We start from the raw sequence: 23302 nt of genomic DNA, 5'->3' as shown, positions 1-23302 counted from the left end.
TCCTAGATATTTTATTCTTTTTGTTGCAGTGGTAAATGGGAGTGTTTTCTTGATTTCACTTTCAGATTTTTCATCATTAGTATATAGGAATGCCAGAGATTTCTGTGCATTAATTTTGTATCCTGCTACTTTACCAAATTCATTGATTAGCTCTAGTAGTTTTCTGGTAGCATCTTTAGGATCCTCTATGTATAGCATCATGTCATGTGCAAACAGTGACAGCTTTACTTCTTCTTTTCCGATTTGGATTCCTTTTATTTCCTTTTCTTCTCTGATTGCTGTGGCTAAAACTTCCAAAGCTATGTTGAATAAGAGTGGTGAGAGTGGGCAACCTTGTCTTGTTCCTGATCTTAGTGGAAATAGTTTCAGTTTTTCACCATTGAGGATGATGTTGGCTGTGGGTTTGTCATAGATGGCCTTTATTATGTTGAGGAAAGTTCCCTCTATGCCTACTTTCTGCAGGGTTTTTATCATAAATGGGTGTTGAATTTTGTCGAAAGCTTTCTCTGCATCTGTTGAGATGAACATATGTCTTTTTCCTTCAATTTGTTAATATGGTGTATCACATTGATTGATTTGCGTATATTGAAGAATCCTTGCATTCCTGGAATAAACCCCACTTGATCATGGTGTATGATCCTTTTAATGTGCTGTTGGATTCTGTTTGCTAGTATTTTGTTGAGGATTTTTGCATCTATGTTCATCAGTGATATTGGCCTGTAGTTTTCTTTCTTTGTGACATCCTTGTCTGGTTTTGGTATCAAGGTGATGGTGGCCTCGTAGAATGAGTTTGGGAGTGTTCCTCCCTCTGCTATATTTTGGAAGAGTTTGGGAAGGATAGGTGTTAGCTCTTCTCTAAGTGTTTGATAGAATTCGCCTGTGAAGCCATCTGGTCCTGGGCTTCTGTTTGTTGGAAGATTTTTTTTTTAATTAGGGTATTTATTTCCTTTATTATTCTATTAATAAATGTCTAAGTTGTTTCTACTTCTTTATTTTTATTTTTATTTTTATTTATGGCTGTGTTTGGGTCTTCATTTCTGTGCGAGGGCTTTCTCTAGTTGTGGCGAGCGGGGGCCACTCTTCATCGCGGTGCGTGGGCCTCTCACTATCGCGGCCTCTCGTTGCGGAGCACAGGCTCCAGACACGCAGGCTCAGTAGTTGTGGCTCACAGGCCTAGTTGCTCCGCGGCACGTGGGATCCTCCCAGACCAGGGCTCGAACCCATGTCCCCTGCATTAGCAGGCAGATTCTCAACCACTGCGCCACCAGGGAAGCCCTGTTGGAAGATTTTTTATCACAGTTTCAATTTCAGTGCTTGTGACTGGTCCGTTCATATTTTCTATTTCTTCCTGATTCAGTCTTGGCAGGTTGTGCATTTCTAAGAATTTGTCCATTTCTTCCAGGTTGTCCATTTTATTGGCATAGAGTTTCTTTTAGTAATTTCTCATGATCTTTTGTATTTCTGCAGTGTCAGTTGTTACTTCTCCTTTTTCATTTCTAATTCTGTTGATTTGAGTCTTTTCCCTTTTTTTCTTGATGAGTCTGGCTAATGGTTTATCAATTTTGTTTATCTTCTCAAAGAACCAGCTTTTAGTTTTATTGATCTTTGCTATCGTTCCCTTCATTTCTTTTTCATTTATTTCTGATCTGATTTTTATGATTTCTTTCCTTCTGCTAACTTTGGGGTGTTTTTGTTCTTCTTTCTCTAATTGCTTTAGATGGAAGGTTAGGTTGTTTATTCGAGATGTTTCCTGTTTCTTAAGGTAGGATTGTATTGCTGTAAACTTCCCTCTTAGAACTGCTTTTGCTGCATCCCACAGGTTTTGCGTCGTCGTGTCTCCATTGTCATTTGTTTCTAGGTATTTTTTGATTTCCTCTTTGATTTCTTCAGTGATCACTTCGTTATTAAGTAGTGTATTGTTTAGCCTCCATGTGTTTGTATTTTTTACAGATTTTTTCCTGTAATTGATATCTAGTCTCATAGCATTGTGGTCAGAAAAGATACTTGATACAATTTCAATTTTCTTAAATTTACCAAGGCTTGATTTGGGACCCAAGATATAATCTATCCTGGAGAATGTTCCATGAGCACTTGAGAAAAATGTGTATTCTGTTGTTTTTGGATGGAATGTCCTATAAATATCAATTAAGTCCATCTTGTTTAATTTATCATTTAAAGCTTGTGTTTCCTTATTTATTTTCATTTTGGATGATCCGTCCATTGGTGAAAGTGGGGTGTTAATGTCCCCTACTATGAATGTGTTATTGTCCATTTCCCCTTTTATGGCTGTTAGTATTTGCCTTATGTATTGAGGTGCTCCTATGTTGGGTGCATAAATATTTACAATTGTTATATCTTCTTCTTGGATCGATCCCTTGATCATTATGTAGTGTCCTTCTTTGTCTCTTCTAGTAGTCTTTATTTTAAAGTCTATTTTGTCTGATATGAGAATTGCTACTCCAGCTTTCTTTTGGTTTCCATTTGCATGGAATATCTTTTTCCATCCCCTTACTTTCAGTCTGTATGTGTCTCTAGGTCTGAAGTGGGTCTCTTGTAGACAGCATATATATGGGTCTTGTTTTTGTATCCATTCAGCCAATCTGTGTCTTTTGGTGGGAGCATTTAGTCCATTTACATTTAAGGTAATTATCGATATGTATGTTCCTATTCCCATTTTCTTAATTGTTTTGGGTTCGTTATTGTAGGTCTTTTCTTTCTGTTGTGTTTCTTGCCTAGAGAAGTTCCTTTAGCATTTGTTGTAAAGCTGGTTTGGTGGTGCTGAACTCTCTCAGCTTTTGCTTGTCTGTAAACGTTTTAATTTCTCCATCAAATCTGAATGAGATCCTTGCTGGGTAGAGTAATCTTGGTTGCAGGTTGTTCTCCTTCATCACTTTAAATATGTCCTGCCAGTCCCTTCTGGCTTGCAGAGTTTCTGCTGAAAGATCAGCTGTTAACCTTATGGGGATTCCCTTGTGTGCTATTTGTTGTTTTTCCCTTGCTGCTTTTAATATGTTTTCTTTGTATTTAATTTTTGACAGTTTGATTAATATGTGTCTTGGCGTATTTCTCCTTGGATTTATCCTGTATGGGACTCTCTGTGCCTCCTGGACTTGATTAACTATTTCCTTTCCCATATTAGGGAAGTTTTCAACTATAATCTCTTCAAATATTTTCTCAGTCCCTTTTTCTCTTCTTCTTCTGGAACCCCTATAATTCGAATGTTGGTGCATTTAATGTTGTCCCAGAGGTCTCTGAGACTGTCCTCAGTTCTTTTCATTCTTTTTTCTTTATTCTGCTCTGCAGCAGTTATTTCCACTATTTTATCTTCCACATCTCTTATCCGTTCTTCTGCCTCAGTTATTCTGCTATTGATCCCATCTAGAGTATTTCTTATTTCATTTATTGTGTTGTTCATCGTTGCTTGTTTCATCTTTAGCTCTTCTAGGTCCTTGTTAACTGTTTCTTGCATTTTGTCTATTCTAATTCCAAGATTTTGGATCTTTACTATCATTATTCTGAATTCTTTTTCAGGTAGACTGCCTATTTCCTCTTCATTTGTTAGGTCTGGTGGGTTTTTATCTTGCTCCTTCTCCTGCTGTGTGTTTTTCTGTCTTCTCATTTTGCTTATCTTACTATGTTTGGGGTCTCCTTTTTGCAGGCTGCAGGTTCGTAGTTCCCGTTGTTTTTGGTGTCTGTCCCCAGTGGCTAAGGTTGGTTCAGTGGGTTGTGTAGGCTTCCTGGTGGAGGGGACTAGTGCCTGTGTTCTGGTGGATGAGGCTGGATCTTGTCTTTCTGGTGGGCAGGTCCACGTCTGGTGGTGTGTTTTGGGGTGTCTGTGGACTTTTTATGATTTTAGGCAGCCTCTCTGCTAATGGGTGGCGTTGTGTTCCTGTCTTGCTAGTTGTTTGGCATAGGGTGTCCAGCACTGTAGCTTGCTGGTCGTTGAGTGAAGCTGGGTGCTGGTGTTGAGATGTAGATCTCGGAAGATTTTTGCCGTTTGATATTATGTGGAGCTGGGAGGTCTCTTGTGGACCAGTGTCCTGAAGTTGGCTCTCCTACCTCAGAGGCACAGCACTGACTCCTGGCTGCAGCACCAAGGACCTTTCATCCACACGGCTCAGACTACTCAATTTGGGATGATTCGTTGTCTATTCATGTATTCCACAGATGCAGGGTACATCAAGTTGATTGTGGAGCTTTAATCCGCTGCTTCTGAGGCTGCTGGGAGAGATTTCCCTTTCTCTTCTTTGTTCTCACAGCTCCCGGGTCTCAGCTTTGGATTTGACCCCGCCTCTGTGTGTAGGTCGCCAGAGGGCGTCTGTTCTTCCGCTCAGACAGGACGGGGTTAAAGGAGCAGCCGCTTCGGGGACTCTGGCTCACTCAGGCCGGGGGGGAGGGAGGGGCACGGAGTGCGGGGCGAGCCTGCAGCGGCAGAGGCCGGCGTGACGTTGCACCAGCCCGAGGCGCGCCGTGCGCTCTCCCAGGGAAGCCGTCCCTGGATCCCGGGACCCCGGCAGTGACGGGCTGCACAGGCCCCAGGGAGGGGGCGTGGACAGTGACCTGCGCTCGCACACAGGCCTCGTGGCAGCAGCAGCAGCAGCCCCAGCGTCCCACGCCCGTCTCTGGGGTCTGCGCTTTCAGCCGAGGCTCGCGCCCGTCTCTGGAGCTCCTTTAAGCAGCGCTGTTAATCCCCTCTCCTTGCGCACCAGGAAACAAAGAGGGAAGAAAAAGTCTCTTGCCTCTTCGGCAGCTCCAGACTTTTTCCCGGACTTCCTCCCAGCTAGCTGTGGCGCATTAACCCGTTCAGGCTGTGTTCATGCCGCCAGCCCCAGTCCTCTCCCTGCGCTCCAACCTCCGAAGCCTGAGCCTCAGCTCCCAGCCCTGCCCACCCCAGCGGCCGAGCAGACAAGCCTCTCAGGCTGATGAGTGCCAGTCGGCACTGATCCTCTGTGCGGGAATCTCTCCGCTTTGCCCTCTGCACCCCTCTTGCTGTGCTCTCCTCCGCAACTCGGAAGCTTTCCCCCTCTGCCACCCACAGTCTCTGCCCGCGAAGGGGCTTCCTAGTGTGTGGAAACCTTTCCTCCTTCACAGCTCCCTCCCACTGGTGCAGGTCCTGGCCCTATCCTTTTTTCTCTGTTTATTCTTTTTTCTTTTGCCCTACCCAGGTACGTGGGGAGTTTCTTGCCTTTTGGGAGGTCTGTGGTCCTCTGCCAGCGTTCAGTAGGAGTTGTTCCACGTGTAGCTGTATTTCTGGTGTATCTGTGGGGAGGAAGGTGATCTCCGCGTCTTTGAATGTTTCCTTTTTATCTTTTTTCCTTTTGCTTTAACTTACCTGGGTTGGCACCAGATCCTTCTGGCAACTTATGTCTGTTCACCTAGGGAGCTCTTGGATAAACTGCTGAGACAATCAGTGTGTTCTGTGTGTTGTCCAGACTCAGCGTGGCTCAGTGGAAGGAGTTTGTAACTAGGAGTCTGGAGTGTCCTAGATTTTCGTTATAGCTCTAACATTAATAGGCTCTGTAGTATCAGACATTTATTCAACTTCTCACAGAAAGATAATAGGGATAACATCAGATGATCTCTAAGGTTCTTTCTGACATAAAAATCCTATAATCCTATTTGCCCCTCAGCAGTTTCTCAGAGTCTCCTCTAGGATCTAGTCTTCCTTCCTGTGAAGAATGAGGAACAAAAGCTTACTCAGTCGGAATAATTGGGTGTACCTTTCATAGTTTTCGTCTCTCAAGTCCAGAGAAAGGGAGTTCAATCTTGTAGCAGCCTGACTTAATCTGCCTACAGTCCTATTAGCCAGTTTGCCTGGGTTTGGTAATAATGGCTTCAACTCTGTACTAAAGTGTAGTCAAAACATTTAAGGGGGGCTTCCCTGGTGGCGCAGTGGTTGAGAGTCCGCCTGCCAATGCAGGGGACACGGGTTCGTGCCCTGGTCTGGGAAAATCCCACATGCCGCAGAGCGGCTGGGCATGTGAGCCATGGCCGCTGAGCCTGCGCATCTGGAGCCTGTGCTCCGCAGCGGGAGAGGCCACAGCAGTGAGAGGCCCGCGTACCGCAAAAAAAAGAAAAAAAAAAACATTTAAGGGCATAGTAGTCCTTATATAATAAACCAGCAAAGAGGATTCACTGGGCATGTCTAATTGAACAGTGTTTGGACGGATACAGTCTAAATACTAAGTCTCAGAACTTTGCTTTATATATGAGGAAATTGAGACCTAGTGAGATAAAGTGACATAAACTAATTGGTTTCCTTATAAAGATACATATGTTTTTGGGAAATCTGAGACCTAGTGAGATAAAGTGACATAAACTAATTGATGTTCTTATAAAGATTCATATGTTTTTGGGAAATCTTAATTGTAGGCTTTTTTATCTTGATTCTTTGAATAAGAGAGAACATTTTCATATGTGAAACTAATAAATTTTTGACTGATTCATATTTGTACTTAGGCATATTACAATACCTGAAACATACCCAGATCTTTAATGACATAAGTGAATGGCTACCATATAACTTGTCAGGGGTGTCTAGCAAACTTCCTACTTCAGTTACTAATGTTGCCTTTTTCATAACAGATTTCTGTCACATCCCAATATTAAGGTTTTTCTGTTGACTTCAGCACCACAGACACATTTTGAAAAGCCATTTTAAACACTGGGAGACCTAATGAGATGATTTGAGCCTTAAATTAAGTCTCAGGTGTGGGCAAATGAAAAGAAACTGTTCAGTACTTCATTGTTCAGAGAGATGATTACCATGGAGATTGCCAGGAGTTTTTTTTTTTAACTTTTTATAGCATAATGCTATTTTCCGAGGTGTTATGCAGAACCCCAACATATAAAACGGATGAAAATACTATAACATTCACTTACTATAAAGTCAGCAGTAAGAAAGTGAGGCCGTTAGATAAAAGAAAATTTTGGTTTAGGGGCTTATGGATGACAGTTGCCATCTTAAATCAGCTTTAGTATAGACATTATTTCTGTATCTTGGTTGTTTAATGTTTTAAAAATCATGAGTCACAGATAAATATTTATAAATTAAGTATTCAAGAGTTCATCTTTTAGTTTCACGATAGTCTTACTGATAACTAGGGCTCCATGGAAATACAGACATTTTCATTAAAATTATGTAACAACTGCTCATATTTCTTGGTATAAATATAAATACAAAAATTCTATCTAAAACTTAACTATCTGTAAGTCAACATCATCAAGACAAGTAAAACTTCACATTTTACACCTGACTTACCATCTATGACAGGACTGTTCACTAAGTAGCTGTGCTGAAGTCTTTCTAGTACCTGTGCTGTAGGAGTGCAGTAGCTTCAATAGTTTCCTGTAAATAGATGCGTGCAAGCATAGGTTTCCTACAGAACTACAGCCTTTCTTACCATTTTATTTTGAAGAACCGTAAATAAATGCATAGCGGTGGACAGAAAGGCATAAGTGAGTTACCTGACAGCAAGTGTTAATGTTTGGTGAACTCTGTATTAATATTTAGAAAATAACATATTTGAATTGTGTTTGTTAATTATACTTTTTAAATGTATTTGAAAACTGAAGTCAGATTTTTAATTCCCAAACCCCTGACATAGTGCCACAGTATGAAGGTCCTGTAGACCTTGCATCACTTCCATCAACAGATATGTTTGCGGCCTGCTCAGGTGAACTGTCTGTTTTCTAATGGCTTCCTTTATATCATTAATGATTCCATCTGCAGATCCCAAGTGTCCCTCAAGATATCACTGTACTCATGAAGCTGGTGTACATAGTGTTGGGCTAACTTGGATTCAAAAACTTCACAGATTTCTTGGATCAGGTGAGTTTTTGCACTGATGTTTCACAGATTCTATCAAAAAGTAGTTTGGAACAGAAAAATTATAGAGAAAATAAATTATACCAAAAGATAGTTCTTTGAAAAGATTAACAAAATTGACAAACCTATAGGTAAACTGACCAAGAAATAAAAAAGACTCAAATTAATTAGAAATGAAAGTGGGGATATTCCTGCTGACCTTACAGAAATACAAGATTATAAGGATATACCAAGAATAAAAGATTATAAGGGAATGTCAAGAACAATTGTATGCCAGTTAGATAACGCAGATGAAATGGACAGATTCCTAGAAAGACACAAATTACCAAAACTGACTCGAAAAGAAATAGAGAATTTGAATAGACGTATATATAACAAGAGATTAAATCAGTAATCAAAAACTACCCAAAAAGAAAAGTTCAGGACAACATGACTTCATATTTGAAGCATTAATACCAGTTCTTCATAAACTCTTACAAAAAATAGAAAACACTTCCCTGATCATTCTATGAAGATAGTATTACCACAACACCAAAACCAGACAAGGACATCCAAGAAAGGAAAACTAAAGACGAATATCTCTTATGAATATAGATGTAAAAAATCCTCAACAGAATACTAGCAAACCAAACCCAGTAACATATAAAAAGGATTATACACCACTACTAAGTGGGATTTATCCAAGGGATGCGAGGTTACTTTAACATTGAGAAATCAGTTGATATATCAACATTATACCACATCAACAGAATAAAGGGGAGCTCCCTGGCAGTCCAGTGGTTAGGACTCGGCGCTTTCACTGCCGGGGCCCAGGTTCTCAATCCCTGGGCTGGGAACTAAGATCCTGCAAGCCGCACGGCAGGGCCATCCCCCACCCCAACAAAAAAAATAGAATAAAGGACAAAAACTGTATGATCATCTCAACAGATACAGAAAAAGCATTTAGGAAAATGCAACAGCCTTTCATGTTAAAAACACTAAATAAACTAGTAACAGAAAAGAACTTCCTCAGACTGAAAAAGGGTATCTATGAAAAACCCACAGCTAATACTATACTTAACAGAAAAAGACCAAGTGCTTTCTGTACTAGAATATTGCAGCTGTAGTAAATTACTACAAACTTAGTGTCTTTAAACAACACAAATCTATTATCTTAGAGTTCTGTAGGTTTGAAGTCCTAGAATGATCTCACTAGACAAAGCAGTGTTCCTTTCTGGAGGCTCTAAGGGAAAATCCATTTCCTACCCTTTTCCAGCTTCTACTGCCTTCCTTTGCTTCTAGTCCCCTTCCTCCATCTTCAAAGCCAGCAATGTGGGACAAAGTTGAATCTTTCTCACCTTGTATAACCCTGACTTTTCTGCTTTCCTCTTTCACTTTTTTTAAAAATATTTATTTATTTTGGCTATGCCGGGTCTTAGTTGCAGGCACGTGGGATCTTCCTTATGGCATGCGGGATCTTTAGTTGCAGCATGCGGACTTCTTTGTTGCAGCATGTGAACTCTCAGTTTCGGCATGCATGCGGGATCTAGTTCCCCGACCAGGGATCAAACCCAGGCCCCCTGCATTGGGAGCATGGAGTCTTACCCACTGGACCACCAGGGAATGCCCTCTCCTCTTTCACTATTTTTTTTTTTTTCTTTTGCGGTACGTGGGCCTCTCACTGTTGTGGCCTCTCCCGTTGCGGAGCACAGGCTCCGGACGCGCAGGCTCAGCGGCCATGGCTCACGGGCCCAGCCGCTCCACGGCATGTGGGATCTTCCCGGATCGGGGAACGAACCCGTGTCCCCTGCATCGGCAGGCGGACTCTCAACCACTGCGCCACCAGGGAAGCCCCCAACTTTTTTTTTTTAATTTATTTATTTTTGGCTGCGTTAGGTCTTCGTTGCTACGCGCGGGCTTTCTCTAGTGGCAAGTGGAGGCTACTCTTTGTTGCAGTGCGCGAACTTCTCATTGCGGTGGCTTCTCTTATTGTGGAGCACAAGCTCTAGGCGCGCAGGCTTCAGTAGTTGCAGCACACGGGCTCAGTAGCGGGCTCTAGAGCGCAGGCTCAGTAGTTGTGGCACACGGGCTTAGTTGCTCTGCAGCATGTGGGATCTTCCTGGACCAGGGCTCAAACCTGTGTCCCCTGCATTGGCAGGTGAATTCTTAACCACTGAGCCGCCAGGGAAGCCCTGATAGACAACTTTAATTCCATATGCAATCTTTACTCCCCTTTACCATGTAGTCTAGCATATTCTCCCAGTTCCAGGGATTAAAACACAGACATCTTTGGGGAGTCCATCGTTTTGCCTACTCCATTCCACCTGGGGCCCCTGAACATTCACATCTGACAAAATACATTGTCCCTATAGCCACACAAAGTTCATAATCTCATCTAAAAGTCCTGAGCTCAAATGTACTGCAATGTCATCATCTAAATCATTTAAATCAATTATAGTTAGACTCTTAAGTATAATCACCCTAGGGCAAAATTACTCTCTATCTGTGGACCTATGAAACGAGAAAACAGTTGTCTGCTCCTGGAACACAATGTGGGGCAGGCATAGGTATCACTTATAGATACTCTAGTTCAAAAGGAGAGAAAATGGAATGGAAAAAGGAACCATAGGTTCCAAGAAATGTAAAAATCTAAATTCCATTGTGTTTCAAGGCATGGCGATAATCCTCTGGGCTTGTAGCTCTGCCCTCTGAGTAATCCTTCATTTTTCAGGAAAGATAGTATTTTTTTGTAGTTGAGTAGTTTTATTAGCCTGTTTTCTGTCTATAGAATTTTGAGGGTGGAATAGCCTTCTCTCATCCTCTGACCCTTTCAGTTCAAGCCAGTGGTATTTCTGTGGGTATAAAATTCTCAAGAACTTTTTGGGTCTCCTGTGTATATCATGAGGAGTCACTATAGTAGAGGTTCATCCACTATCTTCCCTATATAATCCCACCTCTATTTTTGGCTTCTGAGACCTGAAGGATCTAAGTCATGCTCTTAATCTCGTCAAAGAACCTTCTGTGTGACTGAATATTCTGACCTTTTGATCTTTCTGAGGTATTAGCAAAAGACTGAACAGTCACACCAGTGGCTTTTTCTCTAAAACATGTGTCCGGAAGGTGACTCTCTTAATTTTAGCATCTTTTGCCATCCACATAGGCTGAAGATTTCCTAGATCATCAAGTCCTTGTTCCATGTTGTTTAACAGTTCTTACCTCAATTATATTTTCCTCACATTATACTGTAATCAGCAAGAAGAAATCAGACCACATCTTCAACACTTCGCTTAGAAATGTCTTCAGCTAAATATCTGATTTAATTGTTATACAACTTCTGCCTTCCACACTTTCTCCTTAAGATCAGGAACAAAAGGATGTCTGCTCTAGCCACTTCTATTCAACATTATAATGGGGGTTCTAGACAGGGAAATTAGCCAAGAAAATAAAATAAAACGTATCCAGATTAGAAAGGAAGAAGTAAAACTATATTCTCCAATGACACGATCTTTTACACAGTTAATCATAGGGGCCCATTGAAAAACTATTTAAATAAGTGAGTTCAGAGAGGTTGCAGGATACAAGATCAGTAAACACGTATCAGGTCTATTTCGGTGCACGAGCAGTGAACAATCTAAAAAGAAATTAAGAAAACTATTCTATTTACAATAGCATTTAAATGAATAAAATACTTAGGAATGAATTTAACAAAAGAAATGCAAAACACACTCTTAAAACTACAAAACAGGGAATTCCCTGGCATGGCAGTCCAGTGGTTAGGACTGTGTGCTTCCACTGCAGGGGGCACAGGTTCGATCCCTGGTCCGGGAACTAAGATCCTACATGCTCCATGGGATGGCCAATTAATTAATAAGTCATTAAAAAAAAAAACTATAAAACGTTGAAAGAAATAAGACCCTAAATAAATGAAAAACATCCCATGTGCATGGCTCAGAAAACTTAATATTGTTAGATGGCAGTACTCCCCAGATTGATATATAAATTCAGTGTAATTCCTATCAGTATCCTAGCTGGCTTCTTTGCAAAAATTGATAAGTTGGGGCTTCCCTGGTGGCGCAGTGGCTGAGAGTCCGCCTGCCGATGCAGGCAGGGGACACGGGTTCATGCCCTGGTCCAGGAAGATCCCACATACCACGGAGCGGCTGGGCCTGTGAGCCATGGCCACTGAGCCTGCACGTCCAGAGCCTGTGCTCCGCAACGGGAGAGGCCACAACAGTGAGAGGCCTGCGTACCGACCGCAAAAAAAAAAAAAAAAAAATTGACAAGTTGATCCTAAAATTAATATGGAATTGCAAATGATCTAGAATAGTGAAAACAGTCTTGAAAAACAGGAACAAAGTTGGAGGACCCACACTTCCCAGCTTCAAAACTTACGAAGTTATGGTAATCAGGATAGCATGATATTGGCATAAGGATACACATATAGGTCAATGAATAGAATTGAGAGTCCAGAAATACACCTTTACATTTACAGTCAGTTGGTTTCAACAAAGAACAATTAAATGGGGGAAAGAATAGTCTTTTCAACAAATGGTGCTGGGACAAGTGTACATCTACATGCAAAAGAAAGAAATTGGGGCTTCCCTGGTGGCGCAGTGGTTGAGAGTCCGCCTGCCGATGCGGGGGACACGGGTTCGTGCCCCGATCCCGGAAGATCCCACATGCCGCGGAGCGGCTGGGCCCGCGAGCCATGGCCGCGGAGCCTGTGTGTCCGGAGCCTGTGCTCCGCAGCGGGAGAGGCCACAGCAGTGAGAGGCCCGCGTACAGCAAAAAAAAAAAAAAAAAAAAAAAGAAAGAAATTGGACTATACCTCACACCATACACAAAAATGAACTCAAAATTGATCAAAGGCTAAAATATAAGAACTAAAACTATAGAACACTTCGAAGGAAACACTAAAGACAACCCACAGAATGGGAGTAAATATTTCCAAATCATATATCTGATAATGGACTTGTGTCTAGAGTATATAAAGAATTCTTAGAACTCAGTAATAAAAGGATAACCCAAAGTTTTAAACAGACAAAGGATTTTAATAGACATTGTTCCACTGATCATATACAAATAGCTAATAAGTACATGGAAACATGTTCAGTCATGGAAATGAGATACCACAAAACCACAAGATACCACTTCACACCCACTAAAATGGCTAGTATTTAAAAAGACAATTACAAGTGTTGGAAAAAATAGGGACACTCATGCACTGCTTATGGAAATGTAAAATGGTGCAGCCACTTTGGGAAAACAGTTTGGCAGTTCCTCAAATGATTAAACATAGAGTTACCATATGACCCAGCAGTTCTACTCCAGAGTATATACCCAAGAGAAATGAAAACATGTTCATACTTGGATAAAATTTCTAAATGAATGTTCATAGCAGCATTATTCATAATAGCCAAATAGCTAAGTGTCCATCAGCTGATGGTTAGATAAATAGAATGTGGTATGGCCATACAACGGAATATTATTCAACAACAGAAAGAGGAGGTACTGGTAACTGCTCCAACATGGATGAACCTTGAAAACATCATGCTAAGTGAAAGAAGCCAGTCACAGATAACTACATGTTGTGTGATTCCATTTATATGAAGTATCCAGAATAGGCAAGTCCACAGAGACAGAAAGTAGACTAGTGGTTGTTGCATAGGTCTGGGGCAATTGGCAGAAACTAGGGAGCGATTGCCAATGGGTATCATGGGGGTTTCTTTTTGGGTAACGAAAATATTCTAAATTTTTTGTGGTGATGGTTGTACAGTTCTTTTAATATACTAAAAACCCATTGAATGGTACAGTTTAAATGGTTGAGTTGTGTGGTATTGTGAATTACGTTTCAAAAAGCTGTTATAAAAGTAAAATTGGTGTGGGTGAGGAATAGAATGGAAGGGAATGATTTCTGGGATTGTTCTCCTGAATGAAACATTTCTGCATTTCTGACCAAGGAAAATCCACTTTCCTTCTTGAGGCAGAAATCTAGACCCCTGTGGAAAGGAGATTTCTATGTCAGAGAGGCATAGCCTTTAAGAAGCAATTGTCTGAGACAAGAACTTAACCGCATTTAACTAATATCGTCAGCATTTTAATTTGGAGACTTTTGTTATTTAACATATATTGTGTTCTTTTGTAGATGAAGAAGATAAGGACAGTTTACAGGAACTAGCTACAGAACAGAAATGCTTTGTAGAACACATTCTTTGTACGAAGCCACTGCCATGCAGGTAAGGACTTTCTCTCCCTTCTAAACACAGATAACAATTGTTTCAGTAATTCAGGTATATATGTATATTACACTCCCATGCAGACATGATACTTCACCCCAAGAGTATCTGTGCATCAGAAGCTCTCCTCTGCTCACAGCCATTCCACGTTTTGTGTCCTCTGTCTGGGAGGTATATCCCCAGTCATAACCCCAGTCAGTCTTCACTTGCTGATTCTTTTCTGATCTAATGTCAGTTCATAGTGGGTTCCCTTGATTTCCCAGAACCCCTTTGGGTTCTCCTATTATTCTTTTTCTTTGTAGCACATACTTAAATTGATATTTTTGTTTAACGTCTGTCACCACTACTAGAATATAAATGTTTCACCAAGGCAGAGACCATGTCTGTCTGTTTCATACTTATACTGTCGCCTTATGTCTGTACACGCAGTGTCTGACAGGGTGCCTAGTAGATACTCAGTAAATATTTGATGAATAAAGGAAAACATCTAGAGTGACTCCCAGGTTTCTACCCGGGATAATGGTAGATGTGGTACCCTTCAGAAAAATTGGACATAGGAGAAGGTGGATGTGGGAAGACTCAAGATGGGTTAATGGGGACACTTAGTCTTCTGTTCCAAAGGACATCCAAGTGGAGGAGCCCAGTAGGCAGTTGGACATGTAGGTCTGGAGCTGGGGGTGGTCTGGGCTAGGACAGTATGGATGTGGGAATTGTCAGCATCGGAGCCAGGACTCTGGTGAAGGTTCCCCAGGAAAGGGCCTAGAGTGAGTAGAGGACACCTGAGTGGAGCGTCTTGAGCAACACTTTCTTACAAGCAGTGAGTGGAGGATGAGGAGCCCAGCCCCGGCAGGAAACTTGAGTAAAAGGCGGCCAGAGAGACTGAAGGAGAACCCGGGGGAAGGATGCCAGGGAGGGGGATGTTCAGAGAGGAGGCAGGGGGAGCAGCATCAAATAAGTACAGCAAAGCAGTGAAGAGCGGTGAAGTGTCCAGATTTGGCAACATGGGGGTTCGTCGAGAACCACGGAGAAACGCTTTTGTGGGTGGGAGCAGACAGCACAGGTGAAAAGTGAATGGGGAAGATAGATACTAAAATCTCATTTATAACATATATGTATATATAATATGTACATTTCAAAAACAGGTAGAACTATTGCTTAGGGATGAATACATACATAGATAGGAAAGCTATAGAGCAAAACGAGAACATGAGTATCATAAAAATCAAGTGGAAGGCTGTGATCAAGAGGTTCATACGGGAGGTCTCAGGCCCCTGTAGTGTCGTCATTCTTGGCCTGGATAGTGGTTACAGTGTGTATATGTGCGCTCTTCTGTATGTAGATTTCACACTAGAAATGCAGAAGAAAATTTCTTTCTAACCTCCCTGACTCCCCCTCACTACCATTCCCCTCCCCTGCAAAAAAGGCAAATGAGAGATGTGGAAGGAGAGAGAACACTGCAGGCTACTGTCGAAAGACTGCTGGCTCTAAAGGGAAAGGAAGAGGGAATAGGTGAAGGAGAGCTTGAAACTACAGTGGAGAGTGTTTTGAATGGAAGAGATGTCAGCTTGTTTATAAGCTGAGGGTAAATGGACAGTAGGGAGATTTTGTGATTGCAGAGCTGACGGAGCGAATCTCAGGAGAGGCGAGAGGAGATGGCGTCGACAGTCTGGGGCAGAAGTGAGCTGTGGGGGTGGGATGAGCGTGTTGGCAGGAAAGGCAGTTCCTGTCTGAGGTCCAGTTTTCACTTTCTTCAGTGAAGTAGACCAAGACTGAGAGGGAGCTGTGTGCTGTGCACAGTAAATTAAGTCCTGTGACATAGATGTTGGCCTGCACTGAATTTTTAAGGTGTGAAAGACACTATTCAGTCAACAGTTTCTGAGCACCTAATCTGGGCCGGGCGCTCGGCTAGGCACGCAGAGGTAGCTGGAGCTTACGTGCGAGTTGGGAGAACGACACGTAAAGAATTGGCTTCGTCGTATCACGGTAACTGCCGAGATGACAGTGAGCACAGTGAGGCTGTGGGCTCCTGCGTGACCTGTAAGTCAGGCGACGCCTGGCTGCTGAGCGACAGCTCTATTCAAGCCGATCAGAGCTGTAAGTAATACAGGTTTCCAAGTCCCCACCTCTGAGGTTACCGCACTGATACCATGTCCCACCCAACTGTCAGCCCAGCCCTGAGGAGGCCACAAACCTCAGCCATATCGTTGCTTTTGGATCCACTGCTTTTGCTGTTTTGTAGTTTAACTATGGCTGTGTTTTTTTTTTTTTTCAGGCAGCCAGCTCCGATTCGAGGATTCTGGATTGTCCCTGACATCCTGGGGCCTACGATGATCTGCATCACCAGTAACTACGAATGCCTCATAAGGCCTTTACTGTACGTCCCCCTTTGTATTCCCACGCAGCTCTCGTTAATTCTGCAAAATCTAAGCTGGGAAGATGTCCTTAGTAACCGGACTGAAGATAACATAGTTTATGCTTTGGCTTCTGACTTGAGGGCTGGATGGAGGGTTATTTCTGTTGCTCCTGCCATCTCTGGAAGGATTTATTTTGGGCATAATTTCTGGCATCTCCTTTAGCTAGTGGAGAGTTAAGAGCTCTACCCAAGTGTGGAAAGAATACTAAAATACTGAACTCCATCATTAATATGAGTTAATGATTTTTTTTTTTTTTAACCACGCCACATGGCATGCGGGATCTGAGCTCCCAGACCAGGGATCGAACCCTCGCCCCCTGCAGTGGAAGCGCAGAGTCTTAACCACTGGACTGCCAGGGAGGTCCCTGATTTAATGATTTTAAACTTTATGTGCCAGGCTCAGAAGTAAGCCTCTGGCAATCAGAGCAACCCTGCGCTAAGGATAGCACCATTATCCTCATTTTGTAGAGGAGCGATCAGGGACAGAGGTTATGTATATGCCAGTCACAGGGAACACATAGAACTGGGCTGCGAAGACCGGGCTTTCTGACTTCAAAGTCCAGTTTCTCCATCTCTGCCAGCCTCATAGGGACATCACAGAATATGTAGACTCTGGAAGAAAGGTGATACATAGCTGAACTTGTAACCCTTGTTCTCCTTAAGGAACCCATATTAAGCTGTAAGTACCATTTTCAACAGCTCTGGAAGGTCATTCTGAGTTTTATAAATGCAGGAATAGGAGTCTCTAACAAGCCACTGGAGTACTGGAACACTAGACCCCTTTCCCCCCAGTCTCTTGGTGTCATTTGAAAGCATGTGCTTCTAGATATTGACATAGTTCAAAACACTGGCATTAATTTACTGTCCTTAGAAGAATTTCCATACTCCGAGAAGTGACATCATTTGGAAAAGAAAATAATTCACTATCAATTTTGTGATATTTATACAAGAGACTAAAAACTAGCAAGACTGAACAAAAGTAATAAAATCACTACAAAAAACTGCCTTTTTGTCTGTTGCCTCAGCGTGTTTTTAAAATGCTACCCTACCTTTAGTAAAATAAGACCTAGTCATACTAGGACACTTCAGAATAAAAACATGAATCCCAAAGGGGAAAAAAACTTCTAAATATTAGTTAGCTAGATACCTACCTTCAAATCATGTTTCTGCCAACTCTCTGAAGTACAAGTTGTCTATAAAGTAATGTTATTAACAAACTCTCAGATTTGAATTATTGCAAAGTCAGTCACTGGCTATGCTGTTAAAGTTCACAATCTTTCAAGCTTTCTGAAATTGCCATTGAGATTATTTGTAACACTTCATAGTTTCTTATATCCTCAGAATTCTGGGTAAGTGTGATTTAGGTTTTCCTATACTTACAGCAAGTAACTCCATTGTAAATTTTATTTTTCTTTTATTTTGCAGAAGCACAGTCCATCCAGTGTCTCCTCCCCTGCTTTGTACCCGAGAGGATGTTGAAGTGGCAGAGTCTCCCCTCCGTATTCTGGCTGAAACCCCGGATTCCTTTGAAAAACATATTAGAAGCATTCTGCAACGTAGTGTTGCAAATCCAGCATTTCTGAAGTATGTAATTTAGGGCGTATCAGTTTTAAAAACTGGCTCCCTTCTCTGTTTTGTAATTACTCTTCAGCCTGTCCTCAGCTATTTGTTTTCATATACTTTTTACCATGTTGGAGTTGGAAGAAACACAGGGCATATTTAATCAGCTAGTGAGAATAGAGAGAGAGTACATAGATAGGGAGGCATTTGAGAAAGATAAACAGGAAGTGTAAAAAGACATGAGTCTGTCTTCAGTTGTTTTACCCAGCTAAGCAAAGTAATGACAGAAACTTTTTTTTTTTAAGATCATCTGAAAAAGATACGGCTCCTCCTCCTGAAGAATGCCTTCAGCTCATCAGCAGAGCCACCCAGGTGTTCAGGGAACAGTACATTCTTAAACAGGACCTGGCAAAGGAGGAGATTCAGCGGAGGTAGGATAGCCTCTGTTCACATACCAGTCAGTCCCTGGCTGGTAGCTGACACTGTATAATGGCCTAGACCTGGCTTTTGATTAAATTTCTTTTTGTTCTTGAAGGGTCCAATTGTTATGTGACCAAAAAAAGAAACAACTAGAAGATCTCAATTATTGTCGAGAGGAGAGGTAAGTGCCAAGACAAGGGAGAAAAACAATAGTTCAGCTAGACTGGAACTGTGTCTCACCCTCAGATACTGAACCACATTAGTTGGCTTCACCATCAAGGTGCACCCCTAGAGACTCTTGCTTTTTATGCCATTAGGAAAAGTCTGCGGGAAATGGCTGAGCGCTTAGCTGACAAATATGAGGAAGCCAAGGAGAAACAAGAAGATATTATGACCAGGTCAGTGGGCTGTGTAATTGTATAACATTCAGTTCCCTACTCAGGTCAGGTACTACTAGTGTTATTAAGTTCTCGGGTGCTAGATACTCCCTCTGAGGTGTATTCTACGGAAGACAGTGCAGGGATGCTTTCCCCAAACCCATCCTGTGGAGGCCTCCTTCACAGACACCAGATTCCTAAATTAGGAGCTTTAGTTAGGACTGTGTTCCTCCTAAGGAGCTGAGATCTTAAGCTGAGATGTTTGCTTACCTTTTCTACAGGATGAAAAAAGTACTTCACAGTTTTCACTCTCAGCTCCCAGTTCTCTCTGACAGTGAGAGAGACATGAAGAAAGAATTACAGCTGATACCTGATCAACTTCGACATTTGGGCAATGCCATCAAACAGGTAGGAATGGACACAAGGTGGCTACCTTTGGTACTTTTTAAAGTGTTCCTTCTACAGAAAATAATTTTATAAAATGTAAAAAGAGCAGACTAAAATAGATACTATGAAAATGTATAGCAAACCAAAGCTTAAAGTGTCTGTGTTCTGTTTGATACTTAAGGTTACTATGAAAAAAGACTATCAACAACGAAAGATGGAAAAGGTACTAAGTCCTCAGAAGCCCACCATTACTCTCAGCGCCTACCAGCGAAAATGCATTCAGTCCATCCTGAAGGAGGAGTAAGTACCAATCAGCTATTAGTGCGAGGTAGTTTTTCCTTTGCAAAATGCCAAAATCAACCTTTCTTTGCCCAGATAAGACCACTTGACATTTGCGTGTCAAGTAATTACCAGGACAGGAAGTGTATGATGGTGATAGATAAGGACTTAATAGATGAGTATAGTGAGAGGGTTAAAAAGGATGTCTGTCTTTATACTTTTGTTGTGTGGTCAAGGTACTCCCCAGTGAATATGTTCAAAACCAGCAGCTCCACTACTGTATTTGCTGCCTCTAGCCTTAAATGAATTACCATCACTATCCATCTGAAACCTTAAGCCGTTAATTCTAGCAGAGCACTTCTAAGATACTTCAGTATTACTAAGTTCATAACAAGTCAATATTAATGGTTTATTCATTTGTTGTATTACCCAGAGTGAGTAACTTTATGATTTTACAGGGGTGAGCACATAAGAGAAATGGTGAAGCAAATTAACGATATCCGAAATCATGTAAACTTCTGACACCACCAGGAACAGATTCACACCTGAAATTAACACAAGTGAAGGCTTAAACTCATTGTAAAACGAACAGGTAGCGTTATCTAATTTCTAAACAGGCATTTTAAAGGATGAACTTTGGTGTGGTTGTTCATCACTTTTTATACTTGTTTTATAATTACTGAATAAATGCTTTTATTTAAAAATTGGAATGTGGTTTATATACAAGCTCAAGTATATGATTGTATTCAGCAAGGGCCTAGGATTTCAAAGAAAAAAAAAAGCGCCCAAGACTTTCAGCTGCACGCTGCCAGACCTCCATGAACCCTACTGAGTTTTCTTGATATTTGAACAAGAATAAAAGCTGCATTTTAAAGTAGCAGCACCAGAAATATGACTCTGAAGAGGGACAAAACCCTAGAACTCAAAGGAAAAGGCCACACAGTATACTAGACAGCAGCTTTTTTAATTTGAACACTTTCTTCTTAAGGACACGCCTTCAGTACAGTTAAACGGTTACACCTGACATCTGCTCACAGCAGAACTCGGTATCCACAATTGCAAGGCCACTGCTGGCTCACTTCCTCGACAGGCAGTATTTCCTTTCAGAGCTGAGTTCGGCTGTGCTCTGTGTCCCAATACATGTCACTGAATGGGTATGAGGTGCACATGTAGGATCTCAAATGGAGAAACAAATAGCTTGGTATACAGTATATGATTTTGTCTTTTAGCATTAGGTAATATTTTTATACCTGCCAGTGAGTTCTGAAAGGTAATACCGTACCTGCCTAGAAATGGCTGAGCGACTGCCAATTAAAAGCCACATGGTAAGGTAGGTTACAGGTAAGAGGTAAATCAGGTTAGACATGCGTGAGAACACGTGTACACAGACTGAATACAAGCACAGGAACACTCGTGAAACCCAGCTGACCTTTTCTTTTGTCTTGAAGGGCTTAAATATTACCTTCTAAGTCAGTTTCCCATTTATAAAGAAAGAAAACCCAGTTTAAAAAAGTGTTTCATACCAGAAGTAGAGACTGTTAACAAAACCTAGTCTCAGTTTGGGTTTTTCTAGCATATTTTTCTCAAAAAACTGGGTTCCAACAATTTGCATCTGCCACTGTAGAAACTGCTAACAGTTCCCTAATCATGAATTTTATTGGCCCAGTACCATCTTATGGAGAAAAACATCAGTATCAGCAAGGTACCCAGTCTCAGCCAAGCAGTTCCCTGGGAGTTGTAGTTCAGTTCGTTCAGGAAGGTTATGAATTATCCATCTTGACTTATGGTGCCAATTTTAATAATCTGAAACAAATTAGCTTGGAGTTTATCCAAGGGACTAGTCTGACACTTATATAATTTAAAGTGATTGCATTTTTGGAATTAATAAAATTCCCCATAACTCAATGAGGTTACATGTTTCCTTTAAAGGAAACAGAGTAGTACTTTATACAAAGGGACTTTAAACCAATTAAAATAATGTTTCATGCATGCAAGCCTATAGCACTATTTCCATAATTAGTGTTTACTTTCAAAATTCATAATCGTGAATGTAAGACTACAGCAATAGCCCAAGGAATGAGGTATGTAGGCCTTACCTTGTCCTGTCCTATGGAAGACAGAAATAAAGATCTTTAGGGCTAGTCCATTATGACTTCATTTATAACAAAGACAATTAAAGTTGTAGCTTTATGTGAGCCAAACAATCTACTCAATCCACTTAATTTCCATATGGTTCCTTCAAGTACTCTGCCGTTACACAACACCAATCACAAAAATTTGAAAACAGTTTTACTTTTGAACCATCTGTATGATGAATTAAACAGTGTAGTCTTCCACTGGCTAACAGTGCTGCAGGTAAACAGTGAATATAAATCCATTCTGTGCTTTCTGCAACACTTCATAAGGCTACGGCAAAGACAACCTGTTCATTGAAGCTTTATCCACACAGGAAAGGAATCTAACCTCATAGAAATGACAAAGCAGATTTCCAAACTGATCAACTAACTGGGTTTTCCCCAACTTCACCATAAGCGTTATCACGCTCCAGGCCTAAAACAGAAAAATACAAAATAGGTATCTGCCAGACCTAGTTATCACCATTTTTGTATTTGACACTTTTGAAACAAGTACGTACTCAGGCCCACTGACTCGAGTTGAAAATAAAATAAGCGGCAGACTTATAAATTTATACTAGATGTTGTCAGACATAGCTTGTTTTATTAATATTTTTTCCACTGATCCAATAACTAAACTAAAACAGTTTTCAAAAGAGTAGATGGTGCCAGTTCAGCTTGGCCCTGGTACCTGTGAGTCCACGAAACTTACCCAGGTAGCAGGAAAAGTGCTTCCGAACAGTTTCTTGTGCTTTTCCTTTAACCTCAACTTCCAATGCATATAGCCCCAGCCAAGTTTGCAAATCCTCATAATTAGTTCGGTTCCAATTCAACTGAATTGGTTGTCTGCCACCGTCTTATGGTTCTCAGGCAAGTTTCAGTAGCATTTAAGGTCCTCCAATGCAAGATAAAATGGTTAAAAAAAAAAATACACTGAGCTAGGAAATACAGTCACTAGCCAGTGGGCTGCTCTCAAACTTCATATTTTAATATAAAATATTCATACGGCACACTCCACCTCTGTCTGCTAGCTGAATACTGTTACTGATGAACTCTAGACAACAGAAACAAATTCTCTCTTCCAACAGCTATGAACAGGAAATGCCATTTCAAACACTACTGGGACGGTGCTGTAGGGCAGGGAAATGTTGACTAAAGCAGGCGAGGAAACAGCACTTCCTCCATCACCAAATCTGATCCCACACTCCCTGGAATCAGGTCTGGAGTCTGGCTAGCGTTCCCAATTGAAAGGTCTTTTTTGCTGCAGATTACCCTGGCTGTTTGCTGCTCCCGTGCTGCACAGTCTCCCCACTAGAATTAAGCATTTCTGCAGTCTTCCTTTTTCTGTGTGTGACTTCTTCTTCAGTTAAGAGTTAAATAATTAATGTTGCTCTAAAGATGAGTTAAAAACCCAAAGTGCAGGCTAGAGTCCTGCCATGAGGGTGTCATGTCTCAGGGAGTTGGTTAATGTCTGTCAGTTTGGTATCGTTCAGAATTGCCCGGATTCTCTCCAAGGAGTCTGCTTGCCGGATCCGCTCTAACTGCACCTAGAGAAATAATGCAGTGAGGTAAGTGCAGACGGCTCCTGCCTAGACCTTCTGGTTCACTCTTGACTGGTTTAGCTGAAATGGAGATGAACTCAACAGAGACTAGTCACTTCAAAGAAAAGAGGCAGCAAGAACAATTAAATCCAAAAAACAATTCCCAAA

General features: G+C 41.5%; 2 protein-coding genes across 4 annotated transcripts in view; one reads left to right on the top strand and one right to left on the bottom strand.

Annotated features, from left to right (window-relative positions):
• The window catches only part of NUP88 (nucleoporin 88), a 38316-nt gene extending 18203 nt beyond the window's left edge, over positions 1–20113 (top strand). For both annotated transcript variants that reach the window (XM_060081363.1, XM_060081364.1), the window contains exons 9-18: positions 7733–7831; positions 13953–14043; positions 16316–16417; positions 17882–18040; positions 18322–18447; positions 18552–18617; positions 18754–18834; positions 19095–19221; positions 19382–19500; positions 19938–20113. In XM_060081363.1, coding sequence (XP_059937346.1) covers positions 7733–7831; positions 13953–14043; positions 16316–16417; positions 17882–18040; positions 18322–18447; positions 18552–18617; positions 18754–18834; positions 19095–19221; positions 19382–19500; positions 19938–20001 — 1034 coding nt within the window. In that variant the 3' untranslated portion in view covers positions 20002–20113. The remainder of the gene's footprint in view (positions 1–7732; positions 7832–13952; positions 14044–16315; positions 16418–17881; positions 18041–18321; positions 18448–18551; positions 18618–18753; positions 18835–19094; positions 19222–19381; positions 19501–19937) is intronic.
• Positions 20114–20421: 308 nt separating this feature from the next.
• RABEP1 (rabaptin, RAB GTPase binding effector protein 1) overlaps positions 20422–23302 on the bottom strand; it is a 106670-nt gene continuing 103789 nt past the window's right edge. For both annotated transcript variants that reach the window (XM_060081360.1, XM_060081361.1), the window contains one exon: positions 20422–23140. In XM_060081360.1, the coding sequence (XP_059937343.1) occupies positions 23039–23140 (102 nt within the window). In that variant the 3' untranslated portion in view covers positions 20422–23038. The remainder of the gene's footprint in view (positions 23141–23302) is intronic.

This window comes from Mesoplodon densirostris, chromosome 18, assembly GCF_025265405.1.
Source record: "Mesoplodon densirostris isolate mMesDen1 chromosome 18, mMesDen1 primary haplotype, whole genome shotgun sequence".
Lineage (NCBI taxonomy): Eukaryota > Metazoa > Chordata > Mammalia > Artiodactyla > Ziphiidae > Mesoplodon > Mesoplodon densirostris.
This window is presented reverse-complemented; position numbering and strand designations above follow the sequence as displayed.